This window comes from Hyperoodon ampullatus, assembly GCF_949752795.1.
Source record: "Hyperoodon ampullatus genome assembly, chromosome: 14".
Lineage (NCBI taxonomy): Eukaryota > Metazoa > Chordata > Mammalia > Artiodactyla > Ziphiidae > Hyperoodon > Hyperoodon ampullatus.
Genome location: NC_136927.1, coordinates 88,044,269 through 88,068,930, shown reverse-complemented (window position 1 = coordinate 88,068,930; position 24,662 = coordinate 88,044,269). Strand labels below are relative to the sequence as shown.

General features: G+C 61.2%; 1 protein-coding gene across 10 annotated transcripts in view; it reads left to right on the top strand.

The window, feature by feature from the left end:
* KCNQ2 (potassium voltage-gated channel subfamily Q member 2) overlaps positions 1 to 24,662 on the top strand; it is a gene marked incomplete at both ends in the record, with an annotated part of 47,768 nt that overhangs the window by 17,949 nt on the left and 5,157 nt on the right. For 2 of the 10 annotated variants that reach the window (XM_079719448.1, XM_079719442.1), the window contains 10 exons: positions 3,051 to 3,161; positions 3,842 to 3,937; positions 9,203 to 9,297; positions 10,399 to 10,428; positions 13,942 to 14,010; positions 14,907 to 14,936; positions 19,034 to 19,087; positions 22,542 to 22,765; positions 23,193 to 23,301; positions 23,713 to 23,844. In XM_079719448.1, the coding sequence (XP_079575574.1) occupies positions 3,051 to 3,161; positions 3,842 to 3,937; positions 9,203 to 9,297; positions 10,399 to 10,428; positions 13,942 to 14,010; positions 14,907 to 14,936; positions 19,034 to 19,087; positions 22,542 to 22,765; positions 23,193 to 23,301; positions 23,713 to 23,844 (950 nt within the window). Of the gene's footprint in view, positions 1 to 3,050; positions 3,162 to 3,841; positions 3,938 to 9,202; positions 9,298 to 10,398; positions 10,429 to 13,941; positions 14,011 to 14,906; positions 14,941 to 19,033; positions 19,088 to 22,541; positions 22,766 to 23,171; positions 23,302 to 23,712; positions 23,845 to 24,662 lie in introns of all 10 variants that reach the window. The other 8 variants (XM_079719449.1, XM_079719444.1, XM_079719451.1 and 5 more) reach the window with 6 other exon arrangements.

The window sequence follows — 24,662 nt, the reverse complement described above, 5'->3', positions numbered from 1 at the left end:
GTGGGGAGGGTCCCGTGGGAGGTTAGAGTCCATTGTCTCCTGGGACCCCAGACCCAGTTCCGAAAATGAGGACCACGTGACCTTGGGCAGATGCTGCAAATCCAGTCGCTGGCAAGAGGGATGCCTGCTTTCACCTGGCCTTTGAGCCAGAAAGCAATTTACTTGTAGTTATTGTATTAATTGCCACGAGGCCCGGAGTCTGTGTCCCTCTACCAACCACGTGGGAAGCAGGGTGACGGGGAGCCTGGCCGGGGGCGGGGCTTGGCAGGAGAGGGAAGTTGAGGCCCGGGCACCGAGAGCCGCGCATCAGAGCCCCCCACAGCCGCTGTGCGTCCAGCCTCTGAGCGGACAGCCAGGGCCTCGCCGCCCTCTCGGCCTGCCCTGCCCAGGCCCTCCGGGGGGGCCTCCCCATCTTTCAGCATTGAATCAAAATCTTAAACACGCCAAGTAGTGCCTGAGTGTTACAGTGAAACTGTGCCCCCGCTCCCATCCCCCCCTTTTGGCGCCCCCCCCCCCCCGAAGACGGGGGAACCTTTCTGCATATTCCCCACCTACGCCGGGATTTCCTCTGTGAGCTTTATTTTTATTTTATTTTAGGCCGTGCCTCGCGGCTTTCGGGGTCTTAGTCCCCCAACCAGGGATTGAACCCAGGCCCTCGGCAGTGAGAACGCTGAGTTGTAACCATTGAACAGCCAGGGATTTCCCTCCCCTGTGAACTTTAGACTTCAAAGGCTCGCTTTGTTCTGTGATAGGGTGCGATGAGCTCCCTCCCCGGCCCTGTCATTCTTGGAAAGCGTCCTGCCCGAGCCCCCCTTTCTTCTGCTCTGTGGGCCTGGGGGTCCTCGGAGGGGCCTCACTGGCGCCGGGGGAGTCCCCCACTGCAGCGCGCTCAAGCCAGCCCCCCGAACGCTGGCCGTGAATGCTGACCCCTGAGGGCTGGGCCCCCCGAATGCTGGGCCCCCAGGTGCCGAGTCCCCCAGCACCACCCCCAGTCTGCCTTTGGTTTGGAGGTCACAGTCTTCTGAGGGAAGAAGTTTGTGAGACGCGTGTCTGAAGGTGCCCCAATTCCACGCTCCCGCTGGCGGCCGGGCCCCTCCCTCCCTGACATTCTTCTGGAACGTGGGCCCTTGGGGGGGCGCTTCCTTCCAGGAGGCTGGTGCCCTTTGCGGCTTCAAAGTCTACAGCTTCCTCCTTCCCTTCTTCCCGGGGCTCCGAGGCCGCTGGTGAGACCGCTGGACCGTGGAATGTGTCCTATCTAGATTCCTCATCTCTTTGCCTACATCCTGGGAGGTGTCTTCCACCTGACTCTGTATGATTTTGGTCTCGTTTTCAAGATTCTTTGTTTTATGGATACACTTTCTTCTCTCTGTCCGGGGATAGTGGAATTTTTAGGAAGTCTTTGCCCGTTGGAGGCTTTCTGACCAGCTCTGGGGTCCCCAAGAGTAGGGCCAGGCATGGGGGGTACAGGCCCGGCTGCTGGTGGGTGGGCAGGAGGGGAAGTGTCTCCCCTCTTGCTGCTCCGGTGTTCGCCGGTGGTGGGGAGGACATGGGTCTGCGGTCCTGGGGCGGGTGCGGGCGCCCTGGCACAGACTCGCCGTCCTGCCCTGCGCGCCCTGTGCCTACATCAGCGCCAGGCCTGGGGCCTTTCCTTGAGCCCTGAGAGCCCTTGGGTTTCTCCCCACCTCCTGGCCCTGAGTCAGGCCCGCATCGGCCTCCGTCTTGCCCGGTTCGCTGCCCTCACCCTCGGCTTGTGTCCTTTCACAGCCTTTCCTGTCGCGCTGCCGAGTTTTGGTGGGGGGTGGGGCGTGATTTTAAGTATTTTACGTCTTTAAGATGTGTTTAGTTTCGTTGAAAGCAGCCGACTAGAGGAGCCCGACCACCGGGAGGTTTCTGGTGAGAAGCCGGCTCACTCCACCCAGCTCCCTGTCACCTGCGCCCAGCTCGCTGGCGCCTTCCCAGAACCTTCTATGCAGGCCCGAATGCCTTGGCTGTGATTTCGCAGGGGACCGGCACAGAAGTCCCTGCTGGCGAAGCCGTGATTATTCAGCCCCGTTTTGCAGACTTTTCTCAGACTGCACAGTGGGCTTCGGGTGGACTCTCTGCATGACCCCAGAGTCGGGGGGATGGATTCCCAGGGTGGACGGTGGGTGGATGGTGGGAGATGTCCGTGCCTCTGGCGCGGGGGCCAGTTGACCCTGCTGTCCGGGTCCCCCGATGAGGAAGCTCTGCTCCTGTCCGCCGCCTGGCCGGGGCCGCCCACGCCCCCAGTCCCCTCTCCTGCTCGCACCTCGGGCCCTCCCTCTGTTTGGCTAAGACCTCCCCTCTCGGGGCCCGCCTGGGCCCACCTCCCAGCCCAGCTGGCCACGTGGTCTGTCCTGAGCCTCCGTACCTGCCTCTGTGTGTGGCCTTGGCGGTCCTGCACACCAGGCCTGAGCCTCCACTTTGGCAGGTGTTGTGGGAGCTACCTGAAAATGGCCCCCTCCATTTGGGCTCCTGGGAAGGCCCGTCTGGGCCCCACTTCCTCCTTGCCGGCTCCCCACCGCAGAGCAATTCTAAACACAAGCGCCTGCGTCCCTGCCTGCCACACCCTGGGGAGGGGGCCTTTTCCTTCTCCAGTCCGGCCCCTCCTGTCGCCTCCTCCAGCCCCGCCCCCGGCCCCTCCCGCTCTCCTGGCCTCAGCTTACAAGCCACCCTCCGAAGGGCCCACACGACCCTCTCCGCGTCCCTGGAAGGTCCCTCGGCACTGTCACCTCTCAGGCCCCTGGCTCTCTCCTAGCCTCCTGGCTCCTGGCTGGGTGTGAAATGAGAGCAGAGCCTGACCCCCACTCCCGGCACACAGGGACGAAGCAGAGGTTTGGAGTGTGGACGTGATTGTTGAGGGGGGAGGGGCAGCCAGCAGTGACCCTGGCCTCTCCGGCCCTGGGAGGGCGGCACGGCGGGGGGGTCTGTCCAGCTGCCCTGAGGCCTCAGGAGGAGGGTCTGGCTCAGGTCCCGGGCCTCCAGGCGGCCACTGTCCGGCCTGGCTGAGCGATGGGGCCTGCTGTCCGCAGATCACCCTGACGACCATCGGCTACGGGGACAAGTACCCCCAGACCTGGAATGGGAGGCTCCTGGCGGCAACTTTCACCCTCATCGGCGTCTCCTTCTTTGCTCTTCCTGCTGTGAGTCCCGCCCCTTCCTGCCTTTGCTGGGGACGGGGTTTGGGCTCCCCTGGTGACCACAGCTGCCCTCGGGGCCATGCGGGGCAGGGGCAGGCTCCCAGCAGGTCCACAGCCCCCAGGAGTGGATGTGGCAGCCTCCACAACCTGCCGCCCCAGGCTGTACCTTCTGACCCGTGTCTGTGGGTCACTGTCAGCGCCTCCCAGCCTTGTGGGATTGGCCAGTCGGGTCCTTGTGACCAGGAGCGGTGCTGTACGGTGACACAGCTCTGTCAGGTCTCCTTCACAAGAGGCAAGGGCCCTGTTAACCCTCTACCCGCAGCTGTGGTGGGGGGGCTGGCGATGCTGCTCTCCCGGTGGCCCTTCTCTGTGACCCCGGACCACACCCCTCCACTCACTCCAGTGTGGACAAATTGGGGAGGAGGATTAACCTCTGGGCCCAGATGTGTTCAGAGTGGGCCCTGCCAGGCTCCTGTAAGCCTGAAGTTCCCTTGACCCCAAATCCAAGTCTTTCCCCCCAGCCTGTCTCCTGGCACTGGGGGCTGAGGAGGCAGGAAGGTGGAGCCAGAAGTGTGCAGGCAAGGGTGGGGTGGGGGTGCGGTCCCCCGGACGTGGTCTGACCCTGAGGAACTCAGTGTGGGGCTGTGGTCCCTGGGGCATCGTCTGACCCCAGTGACTTGCAGGGCATTTTGGGGTCTGGCTTTGCCCTGAAAGTTCAAGAGCAGCATCGTCAGAAGCACTTTGAGAAGAGGCGGAACCCTGCAGCAGGCCTGATCCAGGTGAGTCCAGGTGGCCCCCACATGGAGTGCCATGTAGACCGGCAGAACCCCTGGCCTGGGCCCACGGTGTTGGAGCGGAGCCCTGCTAGGCGTCTGTCTCCCTGTTGGGGAATTCGAGTCTGTGCTGAGAACCAGCTTAGATGCCCGCAGCTGTCTGGCAGCTAGGGTGCTGGCCAGCGTTCTGTGGGCCCTGGGTCCTGGGCCAGGCTGTCACAGGTGCCCCCGAGGTGTCCCTTCACAGCACTGACACACATCCTGCACTTGTGGAATCAGGGTTCAGAGATTCCCCACGCAGGTAGGTGCCAGAGCGATGTCTGTGCTGCCCCAGCTCACAATGCCCACTCTGTCACTGGGGGTCACAGTGGCCACTCGGCCTCCAGTAGTGCTTCATGAGCCATCCTGAGAGTGTGGGCCTGAGCACAGGCTGCCCGATGGGCCCAGCGTTCCTGCAGCCCCTCCCAAAGCCCAGGGGACCCAGTGGACCTTTGGAGTTGACTGGCCTTTACTGCTGGCTGGACACTGCCCTGGCCCCTCAAGTGCATTTCATTTTTAAAGATGTGGTCTTGCCCTGGGTGCAGCCTACTTTTATGTATGTATGTATGTATGCATGTGTCTTTCACCATAAGAACTTCAAATGGCTACTTCTTTTAAATGCAAAAGAGTGTGAAGAGGAACAAAGATGCCCCCCAGTCCCACCCATACTGACAATAAAGTCACAGCACTACGTGTGGTTCAGAGGTCTGAGTAGCACAGGGAAGGAGCGTTGCCTGAACACGCAGCACCTACCCTCTGCCCCTCCTCTCCGAGAAGCTCAGAGGTTTGGGAAGGAGACATGGAAGAATTAGGGCTTGGGAAGGACCCCCATACACTGGGGGATCTAGGAGGCACACACATGCCCAGTGCTGGACGCAGGCTCAGAAGTGACTGGAGAAGGCACTAATTGCTCACTTCAGGCTGATCTTTAGACTCCGTGCAAGCAGGAAATGATGGTTAAGGCAGAGCTGTAAGTGACCTTCTCAGGTGTTGGAGGAGTGCCCCAACACAGGGCCGGTCTGCAGAGGCTGAGAGCATTTGTTTCCTCTTTGGTTCTTTGGGTTTAAGGGAACATCTGTCAAGTCACCATCTGACCACTGAGCTAAGGGAACAGAGACTTCAGTGACCACACACACAAAGAATACAGCGTTTATGGAATAGCTTAGAAAAGTCACTTAACAAACGACTACAATCAACAACAAACAGCAGCAACAAACTCTGGGGATGGGGAGGAATCTGACTTCCAGAGGTACCACATTACAATACTCAAAATGTCTAGTTTTCAACAAAAAATTGTGAGGCATGCAAAGAAACAAGAAAGTGTGATCCAGTCACAGGGAAAAAAGAAAAGTAAAAGTAACAGAAACTGTCCCTGAAGAAGCCCTGATGTTTGATTTACTAGACAAAGACTTTCAATTAGCTGTTTAAATATGCACAAAGGACTAAAGGAATCCATGGAAATGAACTAAAGGAAATCAGAAGAATGATGTCTCACCAAATAGAGAATGTCCATAGAGACAGAAATAATAAAAAGGAAACAGATAGAAATTCTGGAGCTGAAGAGTACAATAACTGAAATGAAAAATGCACTAGAGGGTTCAGCAGCAGATCTGAGCAGGCAGAGGGAAGAATCGGCAGACTTGAAGACAGGTGAGTTGAAGTTACCCTTTCTGAGGAGCAGAAAGAGAACAAGTGAAGAAAAATGAGCGGAGCCCACAAGGCCTGTGGGATACCATCTAATGTACCATTTGCATCATGGGAGCCCCAGAAAGAGAAGAGGCGTTGGGCAAAAAGAACACCTGAAAACATAAGGCTGAAAACTTCCCAGATTTGATGAAAGTTGAGAATCTGTACATCCAAGTAGTATAAAGTCAAAGAGATTCACACCAGGGCTCATGATCAAACTGTTGAAGCCCACAGACAGAGGGAGTCTTGGAAGCAGCAGCAGAGAAAGGACTCTTGGTGCCCAAGGGTCCTCAGTGAGGGTAACTGCCGATTTCTCATCAGAAACCATGGGGGCCAGAAGGCAGCGGGATGACGTGTTTAAAGTCTGCAAAGAAAAAACTGTCGACCCAGAATTCTGGTCTGGCAAAATTATGCTTCAAAAGAGAAATCACAGCATTCCCATAAAGACAAAAGCTGAGGGAGTTTGTAGCTAACAGACCTGCCCTACAAGAAATGCTGGAGAGGGCTCTTCAGACGGAAGTGAAAGGACCCTGGACATTAACCCAAGCCACACAGACACTGGTAAAGTTAACTACACAAGTGAATGTGAAAGCGAGTAGTATTATATTTTTGATTTGTAACTCATTTTTTCCCTTATATGAGTTAAAAGACAAAGGCATAAAGCAATAATCATAAACCTGTATTTCTGGGCGCACAATGTAGAGAGTGTAATTTGTAACAGTTACAGCATAAAGGGGGCGGACTGCACAAGAGCAGAGTCTCTGTTCACTAGGGAAGCTGAGTTGGTGTTAATGCAAACTAGATTGTTACAAATTTAAGATGGGATTAATCATAATCCCAGGGTAGCCCTTAAGAAAACAACTAAAAAATACCAGAAAAGGAAAAGAGAAGGGACTCAATAATAACTAGAAAAAAATGAAACTCTACAGAAGGCAATAACGGAGGAATTGAGAAACAAAAAAACAGCAGAAGCAAGTCCTTCCTAATAAGTAATTACTTTAAATGTAAATGGATTAAACTCCCCAATTAAAAGGTAGAGGTTGGAGGAATGGATTAAAAATCTATCCAACTGTACTAGATCCAAAGACGACAATACACTGAAAGTGAAAGAATGGAAAAAGATATTCCATGCAAACAGTGACCTGGAGCTGGGTTGGCCACACTTGTATCAGACAAAACAAAGAAGGCTGTTATGTATTGATAAGAGTCAATTTATAAAGATGATTAACAATCATAAACATTTATATACTAACAACAGAGCCCTAAAAATATATGAAGCAAAAACTGACAGAATTAAAGGATGAAATAGACATTTCTACAGTAATACCTGGAGAATTCAATACCCCACTTTCAAAATGGCACAGTGGTTAAGAATTCACCTGCCAAGGCAGGGGACACAGATTTGAGCCCTGGTCTGGGAAGATCCCACATGCCATGGAGCAGCTAAGCCCGTGCGTCACAACTACTGAGCCTGTGCTCTAGAGCCCGCGAGCCACAACTACTGAGCCTGCGTGCCACAACTACTGAAGCCCATGCGCCTAGAGCCCATGCTCCACAACAAAGAGAAGCCACCACAATGAGAAGCCCACGCACCACAATGAAGAGTAGCTCCTGCTCGCTGCAACTAGAGAAAGCCCGCAGGCAGCAATGAAGACCCAATGGAGCCAAAACTAAATACAAAAGAAAAAAAAAAGGGGGTAGAAAAACCAGACAAAAGATCCTAAGGAGACAGAGGACTTGAACAAACCACGACCCAGCTAGACCTGCAGACGTCTGTCATTAGACATGTGTCACCAACCACAGAGAACACATCCTTCTCAAGTGCATGTGGAACGTTCCCCAGGATAGACCATGGGTTGGGCCAAAACAAGTCTCGATAGTTGGGTGCCACATCTATCCAATGAGGAAAGGACAGTCTCTTTGACGGTGGTTCTGGGATACTGGATACCCATTTTTAAAGGAGTGAAGTTTGACCCTTACCTCACACCAATACCAAATTAACTCCAAATGGATTAAAAGCCTAAATATAAGAGCTAAAACTAAAATTTTTAGATGAAATTATGGATGTCAATCTCTATGACTTTGGTTTCTTAGATACGACACCAAAAGCACAAGCAATAAAAGCAAAAATAAATAAGACTTTAGCAAAATTAAAAACTTCCGTGCGTTAAAGGACACTATTCATAGCGTCTCTTTAGAGAGTGAAAAGATAACCCACAGAATGGGAGAAAATGTTTGCAAATCATATATCTGATACAGGTCTGGTATCCAAAATATATGAAGGACTCATACAGCTCAACAACAAACAGACACACAACCCAATTAAGAAATGGGCAGAGGATTTAAGTAGACATCGCCCCAAAGAAGATACATAGATGGCTAATAAGAACATTAAAAGATGTTCAACATCATTCTTCATGAAGGAAATGCAAATCAAAAGCACTTCACATCCACCAGCATGGCTAAAATTAAAAGAAAAAGTGTTGAGGATGTGGTGACATCAGAATCCTCGTACATTGCTGGGGGGATGTGAAATGGTGCAGCCACTGCAGGAAAGTTTGGTGGTTCCTCAAAAAGTTAAACATGTCACATGACCCAGGAATCCCACTCCTAGGTATACGCCCAACAGAATTGAAAACAGGTGTTCAGCCAAAAAGCTTCACACAGGTGTTTGTAGCAGCACGGTTCACAGGAGCTGAAAGGTGGAGACAGCTCAGATGTCCCTCGGTGGGTGAAAGGGTACACAGATGTGGTCCATCCATATGCCTGAATATTGTTCAGCCTTAAAAAGAAGGAGGCTCGGACGCAGGCTCCGGTGGGGATGGGCCTTGAGAATGTGCTAAATGAAGGAGGCCAGACACAGAAGGCCACGCGCTACGATTCCATCGCCACAAAGTGACTGGAGTAGGGAAACCCACAGGGACTGATGCAGATTGGGGGTGGCAGGCCGGGGGCAGGAGGGGGCGGGAGTCACGCTGGTGGGTTGGGGGCGCTTGTTTTTGAGGTGGTAAAAATGTGGGGTTGGCTGGAGGGGATGGTTGCACAGCATCGGGAATGGGCTTAACGCCAGTTAATTGCACACTTTAAAGTGGTGAATTTTATTCAATGTGTATTTTACCCCAGTTAACAAAAAGAGCGAGGAGCGGAAGCCCAGGCCGGGTCGGGGTTGGTGTACGGGGCAGGCCCGCGCCTGGCAGGGGCTCAGTCTCAAGGTGGGGAGGCTGAGGGCTGTTCCTGGCTCTGCCCTCCACCCCGTCCCCCGGGGAGGGAAGGAAGGTGACCACGATGCCGGGTGACGGCTTCCAAGCGTCAGGTAGTGCAGATGGAAGGAAAGAACCGAAGCTCGCTGCAGGCTCGCCGGGTGCTTGACCTGCGCCCCACGCCCCGCCGCGTCTCCATTCTGCAGAGGCTACCGAGGCCTGAGGGGGTGGGAGCAGCACGGGGCCGCAGTCCAGAGCCCCGCGCACGGGGCTGCGCAGGGACGAGGCCCTGGGAGAAGCCGGTGGGACCCCTTAGAGCCCAGCTGACGTCCTGTCCTCCCCGCAGTCCGCCTGGAGGTTCTACGCCACCAACCTGTCACGCACGGACCTGCACTCCACGTGGCAGTACTATGAGCGCACGGTGACCGTCCCCATGTACAGGTACCTCCCGCACCTCCCAGCACTGCCTGTGTGCAGCCCCCTTTGTTCCTAAACTCCATTTTTCAGTTGTCGTTCATCATTTTGATTATTTTTTGTTTCTTTTTCTTTCAAATATATGTACTTTTCAAAAAGGAATCGTGCGTGATTATTCTATTAATTTTGTTCTCTGTTTTATAGTTTGCGGCTTTTATTTTTCACCTTCATTCCGCCCCCCGCTTAGTGTCTTTGCTGTCAGGTGCATAGTGTGTAAGCCTTGTGACGACAGCCCCCCAGAGCTTGCGGAGGTAAATGCCAGCTGGTTCCGGGGACCGCAGCCCCTCCAGGGGGCCCCGTGTTTAGAATCAAAAGGATAACCTTGACCCTCTGACCCCCAGCGAGGGCAAGCGTCTCTGCTCAAGGAAGGAGAGCACCCCAGACCCCACAGCGAGGTCCCGACAGGGCAAAGCACAGACACCCCCAGGCACCCTGAGGGGGAGAGGAGGGGGCCGGGGAGTCCTCCCTGGGGGACTGCGTGGTCAGCAGGCGGCTTTCCAGGCACGGCTTGTGCCCCCCGGGGTTTGTCTGTGCCAGGCTCCGGCTTAGAACGAGGTCTGAGGTGAGAAGGGTGCGGGCTGGCCAGCGTCCATGCAGGTCAGGTGCCCCCGGGCTGGGCGCTGCCCTGCCAGCCCGCCCTCCCCCCTCAGGGCTGACGCTGAGCCCTGGGGCCTCTCAGCCCGAGGAGTCCCCTTACCTGCCCCTGGGGGTGTCCACCCACGGAGCCCTGTCCCTGGGGCAGGGTCCTCCTGCGGGTCCCCACCTGCCACCTGCCCCTCTCGGGATCTGCCGGCTCCCTCCTCCAGCACCGTCCCCGCTGGCACTTTCGGGGACGCTCAGCTTCCGGGTGGTGGGGGCCTGGCGCCACCCCCGCTTCCCGGAAACGCTGACGGCGCTGTGCTCTCAGCCCTCCGGCCGGGGCAGGACTGACCCTCGTGCTAATTTTCTTTGTTCTGTTGTTTCCCCCACTTTCCTGGACTATTTTTTTTCATTTTCTTTTTCTTATCCCGTTCTTTTAAAATCTTTCATTCCTTTCCCTTTGTGTGTGTGTGAAAACACTTGAAAAAGCTCGCAAACTCAAACCTACGGGGCCTCCAGGTAGGACTGCATGGGCGGAAAGCGTGTGGTGTGATTCTGTTCTGTTGGGGACTGTTCCGGGGCCACCCCGAGTCCCCGCCCCCGCCCGGCCTGTGGCCGCCGCCTGGAGCCACGTGCGCCCTCCTCGCTCCCCTGGTTCCCTCTCCCGACCGCCCCTCCCCACCAGCTGCTTTCTTGTGCTGGATCTGTCTGTCCAGGTGTCCTCTGTTCCTTGTCCTGCTTCCTGCCTTGTCTCAGTGGCTGGGGTCCCGCCCCACGGGCCCCACTTTCTCCCAGTGCAGAGGTGGTGGAGATGGGATATCAGCCATCCCAGCTCGGGGGCACCCCAGCCAGCGGCCCCTGGTCCTGGAAGGCAGCTCTGGGCTTGGAGTCTCCCTCTCTGCATCCGCCCCCCACCCCGAGTCTTCTCACTGCAGCGAGAGGGAGACGTGAGGCCCTGGGCGGAGGGGGCCTGCGGTCCGTCCGTGTGGCCCCACTGACCGTGTCTGCCCCAGATGGCTCTCTTCCTGCTGCACTTTCAGTCTGGGGCCCCGTGCCCAGACGGGGGCACTGCACTGCTCCACGAGGGCCCCTGTGCCCGGGGCCAGGTCCCTTTGTAGGCCCTGTGCTTCCCCTCGGAGCGGTGGCACCGTGCTGCGCCCTGCAGAGCCTGGGTGGGGGCGGTCTCTCATCCTCCCCTGGCGCCCTGCATGGGAACCGTGTTAGGAAGTTAACCCCTCCGCTCCCAGGAGGGAAGAGGGTGCCGTGCTGGGCAGTGTAGGGCCAGGCTCCGGGGGCGGGAGGGTCCTGACCCCTCGGCATCTCCGCCCCAACAGTGCCTGCCTTTCACCGTTGGCCATCGGCCACAGGGGCTTCACTCAGCAGGGGGTGGCGTTGGGAGCAGCATCCTTCCCCGTCTGCTGGCCCTGGACCCCTGGGGCTCCAGGCTGCCGGGCAGTTGGGGGGACCCTGCTTCAGAGCCTGACAGGCTCCTCCCAGACCCGATGGCCCCCGCGGTCCATCTTCTCCAGAAGCCCCCCATCCCCTGACGTCTGTGGAAGCACCCCATCCCCACCCCGGGCCTGGGGGCTGGCCTTGTCCTCTGGCGGCGTCTGACCCCAGACTAGCCGCTGCTCGCTCCCGGGGATGCCCCCCGATGTGTCCCCCCCACCCATGGCCCACTGCACCCGCGTCCTCCACGACTGGGGCTGTGTGTGCGTGGCCCCCACGTGTGTGGTGCCGGCACGTCTCTGTCCGCGGCCCTGCCCATCCGTGTTCTGTCCCCTGCCTCTGTGTGTCCAAGGCATGGCGTCCAACTGCGTGCCCCTACCCTGGACCTGCGTGTGCGGCGGCCGAGTGGGGCCAGCTGCCCAGGGTCTCCGTGCCAGGCCCCGTGGTGGGTGGCCAAGGGGGTGGGGAGACCAGCTCTGTCCCGGTGTCCAGTCCTGGGGCTCTGCTGCGCCCACGCTGTGAGCCGACCTGACCGCGCAGGCCTCCTGCTTGGTCTGGACCTATGAGGACAGGAGAGGCCTGGAGGGGGAGTGGGGAGGGGAGAGAGAGGGCTAGTGTTCCCAGGATCCAGGCCTGGCCGGGCTGGGGCGGCAGAGGGAACAGAGGGGCAGGGCTGCCCCTGCTGGCCCTGGAGATGGCAGTGACTGAGGCAAGCCCGGTGGAGGGGGCACTCGGATGGGCGCTAGGGGGCGTGGCTGGGTAGAGGAGGAGTCGGGAGGGACCAAAGCAAAGCCGGACTGGCAGGTGGGCGGGGGCGGGGGCGGGGGCGGGGCGGGGCCGTGGGTGCAGGGGGGTCACAGACCCTCCTGTTTTGGAGACAGCGGGGAGTGTGAGCAGGGGAAGGACAAGAACGCATCACACGAGCAGGGTGGCCATCCAGGGAGGCCCAGGGAGAGGAAGACACGGGGGACGTGGGAGGGGACAGGAGGGGGTGAGGGCTGGAGCCAGGGCTGTGTGTGTGGCGGGTGGCGGTGCTGTGGACCGGCTGACGGTGCCCAGGATGGCTCAGACACAGGTGCACAGGAGGGACAGGGGTCCCCAGGGTCAAGAAGGACTGAGGCTCAGGACTGGGTTTGGGGGCTGAGGCTGAGTGGGGGGTGTCACAGAGCAGGTGGGGATGTCACAGAGCAGGTGGGGATGTCACATAGCACTTGGGTGTCCCACAGCAGGTGGGGATGTCAAAGTGGGGTGTCACAGAGCAGGTGGGGGTGTCACAGAGCAGGAAGCAGTGTCACAGAGTGAGTGGGTTGTCACAGACAGTGAGGTGTCACAGAGTAGGTGGGGATGTCACAGACAGTGGGGTGTCACAGAGCATGTGGGGATGTCACAGAGCAGGTGGGGGTGTCACAGAGCAGGTGGGGATGTCACAGAGCAGGTGGGGGTGTCAGAGCAGGTGGGGGTGTCACAAAGCAGGTGGGGATGTCACAGACAGTGGGGTGTCACAGAGTAGGTGGAGTGTCACAGACAGTGGGGTGTCACAGAGCAGGTGGGGTGTCACAGGGCAGGTGGGGTGTCACAGACAGTGGGGTGTCACAGAGCAGGTGGGGTGTCACAGGGCAGGTGGGGATGTCACAGCAGGTGGGCATGTCACAGGGCAGGTGGGGGTGTCAGAGAACAGGCGGAGTTGTCACAGCAGGTGGGGTTGAGTCAGGAAAGAGACCAGGGCCTGGAGACACGCAGTGTCTGTCACCGATGGCATGGAAGCTGTGTGTGAGCCGAAGGTGGCCAGGATCCGCGAGGAGTGGGGAGTGGGGTGGGGTTGGGGACAGAAATGTCCCCAGACACTGTGGGGACTTGAGTCTCGGGTGAGTCTCCTGCAGCTGGAGGTGGGAGACCTGGCTTCCCCAGGAATGTCCCAGGTGTACAAAACCCTCCCTGGCATCCCAGGGGGACTTTTCACCTCTCGGCTTCCTGGCCGGTGCCCGCAGCACTGAATGCTGGGCCGGCAGGCGGGCCAGGTGTGCGGCTGTCCTGGTAGGTGTGACTGCCTCTAGGAAGAGGGGCTCGGAGGGGGGCCAGGCCAGCCGTCCAGGAGGCCCGCTTGCAGCCCTGTGGGCTCTGCCCAGCACAGTCCTTTCCTGTGACCTCGGCCCCGCTGAGCCTTGGCAGAGAGAGTGGCTCTGCAGAGAGGGGTCTGGGAGCGCCACTGTGTTGGGGGCTGGGTTTGCAACTGTGCTTCTCCTGGGGGTGTTCAGGGATTGGGAAGGCGGAGGGGCGGGAGCCCCCTGTCCTCCCTGCAGCACCGGCCCCACATGGGGATCCCCTCTAGGGATGGCCTGGGCCCCGCGCACCCCCAGGGCTGAGGTCCCCAGGGCGAGTGAGCCCAGAGTCAGACAGTGCCCCAGCCCCAGAGGTGGAGGCCCGGGCTCCCTGGGGTCTGCCGCCGCCGTGCACTCCCCTCTTTCTGCCTGTGACGGGCCACAGCCCGTGTCCCCGTGTGAGACGTGGCTGCTCGTGAGCGCTGGGCTGAGGGCCCCGGGGCTGTGGCGGGCGGGGGCCCACTCACCTGTCCTCCTGCCGCAGACTCATCCCGCCGCTGAACCAGCTAGAGCTGCTTCGGAACCTCAAGAGCAAATCTGGACTCACCTTCAGGTGAGCGGGGGCGCCTGGGCTGGCGCTCGGGGCACAGCGTCTCGGGGCTTGGCAAGGGGCTGGCAGCTGCAGGGTGCTGGTGGTCGGGCTGCCGTGGGACCCGGCGACGCCGGTGGTGTTCTGCCTTTGCCGACCCCAGTCTCAGCTCCCATCCTGAGGGCGGCCGGGTGCTGGGTGGGCACACAGAGGGGAGCTCCATGTGGGGCCGGGAGGCTGGCGCTCTGGCCTGAGGCGGGAAGAAGAGTCCAACCGTGCACGTCCCTGGAGTGTCGGGTGGACACGCGCGGTGGCACCTGCTGGTTCTCCCAGTCACACACCCTGTGACTCCTCGAGCGCTTGACGCGGGAGGGGCGTGCGGAGGAGCCAGGCTGGGCTGCAGGAGAGGGGAGGGGAGAGTGCCCATGACCAGGCCTGTTTGCCGACAAGGAAGGGCTCTCAGTGGGCGGAGCGGCCGGGGTGGGTTGAATGGTGCGCCCCCACCTGCCCCACAAAGACACATGCGTGCCCTGGAACCTGTGAACGTGACCTTATCTGGAAAAAGTCTTCGTGGGTGTGATTAAGTGAAGGACCTCAGCTGTCCTGAGCGTCGATTTGGAGGAGCTTCCTCCACACTTCCTCTCTGAAAGTCTGTTAATGTCAGTGATTCTGATGAAAGCGCGTGTCCATAAACACGGGGCAGTAGCAACCGCAGCCTCAGAACTTCTCGTGACCCCTTCCGGATTCCCTGTCCCCTGGGACCCGCCTCCTCGGGCCCCCAGTGGGCTCTCGGGGTGGGTGGGCTGTTCCTGCCCCTCACATGCAGCCCCCGGCCTGTGGGAGCATGGGGGGTCAGCTGGGCTCTGCACAGGGTCAGCCCGGAGGGCTGCCCGCGAACAGGCTTGTGCTTCTGTTTGCAGGAAGGAGCCCCAGCCGGAGCCATCTCCAAGGTCAGTGCCACCTGCTCCCGCTGCCTCCGCGCCTGCAGTGTGTCCTCGGGGAGCGCGGGCTGCCTCCGGGCTGTGCATGCTCCTCTGTGCTGCTGAGGGTGGACCCCTCCCTGCCTGCTGGTGATGTGGGCCCTTAAATCACGCTTCCTGTGTCCACGCCCCCTCCCAGGCCCCGGGCCTGCTCGGCAGCTGAGGGGCAGCTCCTGCCCTCCCGTGACTGTAGCCCCTCGGAACGGACGCGGGGGGCTTCCGGGGGAGCAGTCCTACCAGCTCCAGCACAGGGCCTGGGCTGTTCTGAGCCGAGGGCGACCCAGGTGGACACTCCCACGGGGTGTCCCCCCGACACTGCAGGTCAGGGTCGGACGGTGGGAGGAGGGGCAGCTCTGAGGAGGGGTCTTCGCGTCACCCCCGTCAGGTCTTGGTTTGTGGAAGGTTTCTGGAGGAGTGGGACAGGGTCTCCTTTGGGGCAGGGCCTCCTGCCCTGCTTCACAAGCCCTCGGTGGGGACCGGTCTCCCCCTCCCTGGGTTTGTCCAGGCCCCTGCGGTTCTGTTTGCTTTAGGGGAGTTTGAGACTGGGACCCCGAATGGGGACTCCCAGGGATGACTTCTGCTGGGGGCAGAGGAGGGATGACAGCACCCTGCTGTTCTCCTAGTGCTGGAAAAAAAAATCCAGATCAGTTCACAGCGTTCAGGTTGGTGACCTCCAGCCTGTCCGTGTATCGCTGTGTACCTCTGAGCTCAGGGTCCCCCGGCGCCCCGTCTCCACCTGCAGAGGGAGCCCTGTCCCCGAGGCCGGGGGCCAGAGACGCTGCCTGCCCACATTAGTGCCCTCCTGGATCAAAGGCGGCTCGGCTGGCTGCCCAGTTGGGGAGGCGTTGGGCTGAGCCCACCCTCGGCATCCATCGGAAGGGGGCATGTGTCCCCACCCCCGAGTCCCCAAAGGGGGATGTCAGCTGGGGCCTGGGGTTGGAAAGGTCGGCAGGGCTTTGCCCCGAAGCAGCCCGAAGAGCAGCAGTGGTGGCCCCCCAGACCTGGACCAGAGAGGGTTCAGCCGAGGCAGTGACCTCTGTTTTCCTGGGCAGGCTGGGAGTGAGGGGGCCCGACGCGGGGCTGTGGTCAGGGGGGCTGGGAGGGGCGTGCAGCAGGGCCTCGCGTGCTTTGTGGGATCCCGTCGGGGCTGCCATCCGCCCCGCCGTGAGCCCCGGGACCCTGAGGCCGGGGAGGCGGCGCGGCTGCCCTTGGCTCTGCCCGGGTGGGCGCCTCTCTGGCCCTCAGCGCGGCCCGCCCACCCGGCGGCCCCTGTGGCCCGACGCGGCTTCCTGTGCGCGCCGCCCCGCTGCGTCTCCACTCCCGACAATGTCCGTCTCAGCCTCTCTCTCTCTCTCTCTCCCCTCCTGCCCTCCCTCCCCCGATCTGGAAACTCTTGCCTCTGCCCCCCAAGTGCCTTTAATCATGTCACTGCCCTTCTCGGGCCCCTTTCACGTCTGCTCTGTCTTTGGGGATGAGGTGGCTGACCCTGAAAGCAGGACTCAAGGTGAGGATACGCTGGAGCCCCCCGGCTCTCCGGCACGTTCTGTGGCTACCCCCCCCGCCCCCCTGCTTCCTGCTCCTCCCTCCCTCCCCTTGTGTCCGTGTGTCCCTGCCTGTGACCCAGCGGCTTCCCCTGGGGGCCCCGGGCTGAGGCCCTGGGACAGAGGGCCTGCCTCTCCTGGATGCACACCTGTCAGCCAGGTAACAGGTGGCATTTCTGTTCCCTGACTGGAGCAGCCATGAGCCCCTTTGTAGCACCCAGTGCATAGTAGGTCTGCAGGAAATGATCCTGCCACAGGACCCACGGCAGGGTGGGCCTGTCCCTGGGCTGCCTGGTGAGGGGACCCTGTCCCGTGAAGCACAGGTGGACGGGGTGGACGCAGGGACCCTCCCTCAGCTGCCGTGAGAGCCCCGGTCCTGGCTCAGGATGGGGACGTGCCCCGTGGCTGTGTGGGCGTCAGACCAAGGCGTGGGGCTGGGGGCGGGGCAGGCGGGGGTCTCAGGCTGTGCTGCTCTGGGTGTGGCTTTGACCTGCCCTTTGACCCACCCCATTTCTGACTGCCCCCGCCCCTCCTGTGCCTGGGGGAACCCCTGTGCCCCAGCCGCTTTGCCCCTGTCCTGTGGCTCCCCTCTTCGTCGCGGGGGGCAGTGTGCCGTGTTCGAGTGCGTGTCTGTCCAGTCTGGTCTTGGTGAGTGTCCGTGGGCGCCTCTTCCACCCTCTCGAGCCCGGGCTTGCCTGCCGGTAGTTCTGATGGGGTGAAGCTCCACTTGGCTGCTGTGGGCAGGAAACCCCAGCGCCAGCCTGGAACCCAGAGGCAACGGGCTGGAGTTGGGGCCCCTCGTCCGCCCGAAGCAGAGGGGCAGTGATCGGGGGGGCCAGGCCAGCAGCAGCCCACCTCCCCTCGCTCTTGTCCCACTCTCAGGCTGCGCTGTCTCATGCAGGAGCCGCTGGCCATGTGAGGCCGTTTAAATTTTCGTTAAAATTAAAGGCAGTCACTGCAGTTAGAGAGCCTTTCCCCAGTCTTGTGTGCTTGGGAGCCAGGCGTGGGGCGGTCGCCTAGGAAACGGTGGGTTTGGCGGTGCTGGGCTGTGGGCAGGTGGCCGCTGGGAGTTTTGAAGGCAGCAAAGCTGGTCAAGGCAGGGACTTGGTCAAGGCTGGGGGCAAAGACCCCGCCCCGCTTGGTCCTCTTTCCCAGGGGAGGAGCCTCCAGGTGGGGCGGGACCTGTGTGCAGGCCTGGGGACCCCTGGGGGGAGCTGGCCATGGGGATCCTGGCCTTTAGGGTCCTTATCTGTCCTGCAGGCCCTGGTGGGACTGTGGCTGCCTCGGGGGTGCACTCTGGAAGAGAACGTGTGCCCTAAATTTGAGGGGCTCCTGCTGGGCGGGGGGTCCAAGTCCTGGGGAGGTCCGCCCCTGTGTGGGTACGCTCGGTGGATAGCTGGACCCCAGCTCCCTCCACCCGGGGTCGACCTCTAGTTAGTTTTGTTCTACAACCCGAAGTGACTGGGGAAGGTCCCCCTGGGGAAGCACGCACGCTCGCAGGGGACTCCGTGCAGGGCGAGGCCGGGGCAGCCAAGCGCGGGCTCCTTGAGGAGACTTGACCTTGGCTTGCTGGCGTTTAGTGGGGGGATCCTTGTCTGGACACTGGCAGGCGCTGTCGGTGTTTAAGTGAACGTGTGGACACTGAACACTTTTGTGAATCAAGACCATTGGCCGCGTCTGGGTTCCTCAGGTACAGAGTTTGAGAACCACTGTCTCAGAAGCAAAGGTGGGGGCAGAGAGCGAGGCCGCAGGGAAGTGAAGGGTTTCTTGAAGTTCTGGCTGGTTCTTCTCATTTTTGCTGAAAAGTTTTCAGGTTCTAGTGCAGAGCTGAGTCTTGGGCCTTTGGGGAGGTTCTTGGGCAGGGTGACCATGGGCAGCGTTTCCTGAAGAGCCGCCCGCAGGTCCGTCTCTGCTCTCAGCACGGGGTGGACCTCACCCAAGGTCTGACCTTGGCGGCCCTTTCAAGTCCAGGAGCCCCAAGCTCCCTTCTCCTTAGCTCCCTTCCGGGGGGGGGGGCAGCCACTGCCTTGTGGGTAAACTGAGGCCACTTCTGATCGGGCCACTGGCTGGGTTGGTTTGTGAAGCCAAACTTGCACATTTTTCCTCTGAAACATGAGCTTTCTGGAATCCTGTCCCTCTAGAACCAGCACAGCCTCAGCCCATGTATTATTTTTGTTGTTGTTGGCATGAATATAGCAAAAAAAATAATACATCTTTTGAAAGACGTGGCCCCAAACTGACGCTGGAAGGAAAAGTTATTTTTGGAGGAAAAAACAGGGATTTTTTTTTTTTCTCCAAAAATAGGGACTACCTTTTTTTCCAGGCCGACGAAGGACTTTGTGCGCGGCTCCCTCGTTCTCGCTGAGACGCGAACTCTGTAGCGGGTGCGGCTTGAGCACAGAGCCGCCCCGGGTGGCTGGTGCCTCGCGTCCCTGCGCCTCCTGCCCGCGCGCCCGTCCCAGGCTCCCTCTGGTCGCGTCAGGTCGCCGGCGCCCCCGGGACTAACTGTCCTCTCCTCATTTCCAGTAAAGGCAGACGGTGCACAGAGTCCCTGTGTGGATGCTGCCCAGGACACGCTAGGTACCTCAGACACGTCGCTCGGACGACCATTGCTGCACGGCTCTTGTCCCCCTCCCGCTCCAAGCACTCTGCTTATTAGAGGTTCTAGATGCGCCAGGGAGAGGCTGCTGCCCGCCCGGCCCCCCAGGCCCCGATTCTGATTGACAGCTTGCCTCCCGGCCCCTTGGTGGAGCCCTAGGCCCCCTCCGGCTCCAGACTACCGCCTGGGTGACGGTGGCCGTGGAGCTATAACCCCTTTCCTTCTCCTCATGCCAAACGATGCTGTGCTCCAAGCAGGAGGGGGGCCGGCCAGGGGCTCTGAAAACCAGAAAGGGCGCCTTCAGGGGCCTGATAGCTCTCCCGCGAGCCTTTTCTCCACGGCTCGTCCATCTAGCACCTCTACTACGCACGGGAGGACCACTGCCCTCAACCCGGAGCCCGCCCGCCCACCGGGAGGCAGCTCTGTCGTGTGTGTGCCCGCTCCCCGCGGTCCTGGCACACCAGACACACCGGAAAGCCAGAGGTCCACGGCTCCCCCTCCCACGTGCAGGCCTGGTTTAGGGCAGGCTGGAAACGGGTCGGTGAAAGGCCGCCCGATCTTTGCCCCGTGGGCTCCCTGACTGCCGACACGTTTCCTCTCTCTCCCCATCTGCTCTCGGGGGTGTGGAAGCGTCTGTCCTCTTGCTTGCTCTGGGGCCCCCTCCTGCCCGCCCCTCCCTGCCCCGTGCGGCCCTGCAGGTGCTGGCAGCTGCACTCACCGGTCATCGTGTGCATGTGGTCCGTGATGGCCCTGGAAGCAGGGGTGCCGAGCGGCGGGCGTGGGGAGGGGCCGGGCAGCAGGGTCGGGGCTCCAGGGCGGCGGCATGCTTGCACATCTGCATCCGTGCATGCTCTGAATCCTTCTCGCCCTCGAGAGGGGCCCGGAGGGTCGCCTGCCCCCACCTGCCCGTGCTGCCTGTGTGTTCCCGACGTAAGGCACCGTGGGGGAGGCTTTTGCAGCCCCAGGAGGGGAGATCTGGGACCCCGGCAGAAGCCGTCCTGCTTGCCCAGAGCTGGTGTCCAGGGTGCTTCTGGCCACAGGCTGGCCGGTCGGGTCAGGGGCTGTGATCAGGCTGCTTGGGAACCAGAAAGGCCAGAGGTGCCCATGGCTGGGCCAGGAGCCCAGGCCTCACTTGGCCCTGCTGTGTGCGTCTCACGGACATCACTTCATCCCCCCACCCCCGCCTTCCCTGGGCATCCGCGGTCCAGCTGTGGGCCAGGCGGTTCTCTCTGGATGCTGGCTCCTTCCCCGCTGAGCTGGGCCCCGGCCGGCCGTGCAGCCCAGGGTGCAGCGGAGCTCAGCCGGGGCCCCCGCTCACCTGTCCCTGTGGATGGCTGGCTTCACTTGTTGGGAAGTTTGCCCTGGGGAGGGTGGCAGGCAGGGGAGGAGAGGCCGGGCCTCGCTTTCTCCCCCAGACCCTCCTGAGCTTCCCCCTGGCCCCTGTAAATGCCCTCTCACTCGGAAGGTGGGCTGGCCTTGTGCTCCTTCCCTGGGGGCAGGCCGCCAGAGCCCTCTCCTGTGTATGCTTCTGTCCTTGGCTTGTGAGGCGAGGGAGGGTCTCTCTCGACACCTGCAGGACCGTCGGCGTTCGGGCACCTGGAGTTGGGGCAGGCCTGGGGTGGCTGGGGGCTGCGTGCCTGTGAGCCCTGAGCTGTGATGACCGTGGAAGTCCAGACAGCCACCCGTGGCCTCCTCCAGCAGGGCACCCCTCCCCAGTCTGAGCAATCTGAGAGCCAGGGACGGCAGGGCCAGGCCAAGGCCAGGGAAGGCTCCTTCCTGTGGCTCTGTCATCGCGGTCAGCTGCGTGGGCCCCGGTTCTGGGGGCCCCTGTTGTGCACGGGACAGCAGGTCCAGCGGGGCTCCCCAGCAGTCCCGGCTTGGTGGGGCCCTTGTTTCATGGTCTCTCTGGACCAGCTAGTGGTCTCCTTTGGGAACACAGGACGGAGAGGGTCACCTTCATAGCAGCCTCCACAGCCTGGCTCTGGCTACCCCTCGGTCCCCCACCCCTGTCTTGGTCTCGTGCCGGGCACAGCAGTTACAGGCTTGGGACCAGCGTCCTGAGCAAGCAGACACCCCGGCTCCTGTGTTCATGGGGACACAGGACACCCAGGGTCTCTGGAGGAGCCACCCCTCTGAGTGGGCTCCATGCCTCGGGCCTGAGAACTAGCACAGATGGTCTCGGCTGCCTGGGGGGCGGCGGGGCAGGGGCACCGACCTGGACCACAGTGTGTGGGCTGGCTGGACCAGGCCACGGGCTGGTTCTTGTCCATGGTGGGTCATTTCTGCGCCGTCTGACGACGTGTCTCTGCTGTGGGTCCCCTTCGGGCCGATGGAAGCAGCTGACCTGGGCCATCTGCGGTGGGGCTGGCGCTGCCTGAGGGATTAGCTGGTGGTGGTAGCTTCCCAGTGACAGCAGAGGCCCTGCCAGGCACCCATGCGGGCTGGTCCCAGGCCCCAGGGCAGCGCAGAGGCCCCTCGGGAGGTTCTGAGGGTGGCCCCTGAGTGTGGTGGCGTGAGTGGGTTCATGGTTCATGGGGGCCTCGCTCTCCTCCTGGGCAGATGGTGTAAACTGTCCACGGGAGAAATGAGTGGCCGCCTGGCCCCGGGCCTGACCTCACCCTGACCAGAGACCGCCCTTTTCTCCTGCCTGCTGCCTGGAGGGTGTTAGAACCAACAAACGTGGGGTGTCAGACCCGTCTCCATGGTTACCAAGAGACGGGGGCAGCGAGGCCCAAAGACCCTCACGGGGCTGTGGCTGTGCGGCCGTGGTTGTCCCCTGTCTGCGGCCTCGGGCAGGGGCTCGACCGGCACCCGTAGCATCCTTCCGGAAGTGTGGACGTTCTGTTCCCGGCCGTGTCCTTGGTGGGGGGTGGAGCCTGTGCCACCCTGGGTGGAGGGGAGGTGGGCAGACCCTGGCCCTTGTGCTGCTCTCCATGCTCCTCCCCGAGACCTGTTTCGCCAGGCAGCTTCCTGGGGTTCGGCCGAGGGGCCCGGGGGCCAGCTGCAAACCTCACTGTCCTGACCCGGGGCGGTTACGGGGGTGGAGGGCAGGCACGGTAACTGCTGGAGTGGCCGGGGGTCCTCAGGAGGTGCCCAGGGAAAAGCCGTCATTGCCCAGGGCGTTTGAAGAGGGAGCCCTGGTTGACAGTGTGGCGAGCTCTCAGGCAGCTTTTGGTGGTAGCTGAAGGTGATTTCAGAGTCCACTGACCACTCCCCGGCCAGGCTGAGTGCTGAGCGGGCCCCGGGGAGCCTGTGGTGGAGCTGACCTGTCCCCGCTCGTCCTAGCGACCCTCCCGCCCCGGCCCGTGCTCCATCCCACGGCCAGGGCACTCTGTCCACCCGCCAGGAGCCAGCGGGAGCGAGTGTTCTTTGCAGAGTGACCTCTCTTGCTGTCTTTCTGTGTGTCTGTCCGTCTGTCGGTTCTCGCGGGAGCAGTCAGAAGGTCAGTTTGAAAGACCGTGTCTTCTCCAGCCCCCGCGGCGTGGCTGCCAAGGGCAAGGGGTCCCCTCAGGCCCAGACCGTCCGGCGGTCGCCCAGCGCCGACCAGAGCCTGGAGGACAGTCCGAGCAAGGTGCCCAAGAGCTGGAGCTTCGGGGAGCGCGGCCGCGCACGGCAGGCCTTCCGGGCCAGGGGCGCCGCTTCCCGGCAGAACTCGGAAGGTGGGTCGGGCAGCCTTCGAGTTGGGCTTTGCTCTCCCGGAGCTCCGTGCGACGGGGCCACACGTGCTGGTCCCCCTGCGTCGGGCTCCGCTCCCCGAGCTCCGTGTTTTCCAGGCTCAGCCGTGGAGCTGGTGCCGGCGCATCACTGCTGTTACGGCGGATGTTCCCCGAGTTCTCTGTGTGGACGTATCCCACTTTGTCCTTCTATCTGTGCACAGGGATGCCCTCTTACACCCTTGTGGTGGCCGCTCCCTGAGGAGCACAGTGGAGGGAAGCAGGCTGGAAAAGCAGGACGGGGGGCGGGCTGGAGCGTGGGTGTGCCTGCGGAGGCCCCCCTCGGACACGCGTGCGCTGTGGGGCCGGAGCACTAGGCCCCCTCCATCCCGGGGGTGGCCCGGCCCCTCACGGGCTGTGTCCTTCCACCCAGAAGCAAGTCTCCCAGGGGAGGACATTGTAGACGACAACAAGAGCTGCAACTGCGAGTTCGTGACAGAGGATCTGACCCCGGGCCTCAAAGTCAGCATCCGGGCCGTGTGGTGAGGACCCGGCGGGCCCCCTCGCAGAGTCGTCCACGGACGTGGGGCCTTGGGGGGCTGGTGGGAGGGCCTTGCCTTGCGGCCGACGCCCCTTCAGTCCGGCCCCCCGCGGCTCACAAGGCACCTGCTGTCCCAGCCGTTGCCTGCGTCCCAGGTGCCGGGTGCCCAAGGCTGTTAGTGGACGGCTGGGAGGTGCCACTGCACAGGGGTTCCCGGGTGGACAAGGGTCCTCTGCGCAGTGGGGCCCAAGGGTGGCTGGGGTACGAGACAGGTGGGTGGCCCAGATGACAGGGCCAAGTCATCCAGCAGACACTCTCAGAGATGCTGGGCGGGCCAAGGCAGGTGGATGTTGGGGGGCTGCCTTCGGTGGTCTCTGCCCAGGGCTCACAGCCTCCCAACCACCCCCTCCAGTGTCATGAGATTCCTGGTGTCCAAGCGCAAGTTCAAGGAGAGCCTACGGCCCTACGATGTGATGGACGTGATTGAGCAGTACTCGGCTGGCCACCTGGACATGCTATCCCGCATCAAAAACCTGCAGTCCAGGCAAGAGCACCTCCCCTGCCTGCCTGGCCCCGGGGGCGTGGAGCTGGGTCCTCTGGGCCAAAGCCGGGTGGGGGTTGGGGACAGGGGCGCGGCGCAGCTGCACACTCCTGCCAGAGGTGGGGCGGCGATGTGCTGTGGGCGCAGCGCCCGGCCCTGCTAGTTGCCACATCTGGGCCCTTCCTCGCAGGCCCCACGTGGGCTTTCTGCCATGTCCTTGTGTGGTCTGTTTTTAACCTTTCTGTTGTCTCTCTCTTCTCTCCTGCCCGTGCTGCGATGGGCAAGCGTGTATGTGTTGTGCACACACACGGGCGTGCATATGCACATGCGTGAATGCACACGTGTGCTTGCACGTGTTCAGGCCCCAGGTGCATGTGTGTACACATGTGTATGTGTACAATCGCATGCATGTGCATGTGTGCACACGGGTGCAACACATGTTTTGGCAAATGTGTGGGTGCACGCGTGTGTGCTGTGCCATGTGTGTCATGTGTCCATGCACGTATGTTGCCCATGTGTACCCGTGTGTGTTGGGGAGAGAAGTTAGTTCTGTTGAAAGGTGAAGGTGCAGGTTTCCGTGGGCCCATCAGGCAGCAGTTAGGCCACGTGGCACCTCTTCCAGAACAGAGGGCTGGTCCTCCCTCCCCACTGCACAGAGGGATTCCCATGGCCGGAGCTGGCGGTGGGGCTGGACATGTGCCTGGTGGGCCGTGGCCGGGCACACGCTGGCACTGCCATCTCTGGCCCCATGTGAGCACTGGCTTGCTCACCCCAGGAGTCAGCTGTACATACGTGTATACAGACACAGCAAGGACCCAGGA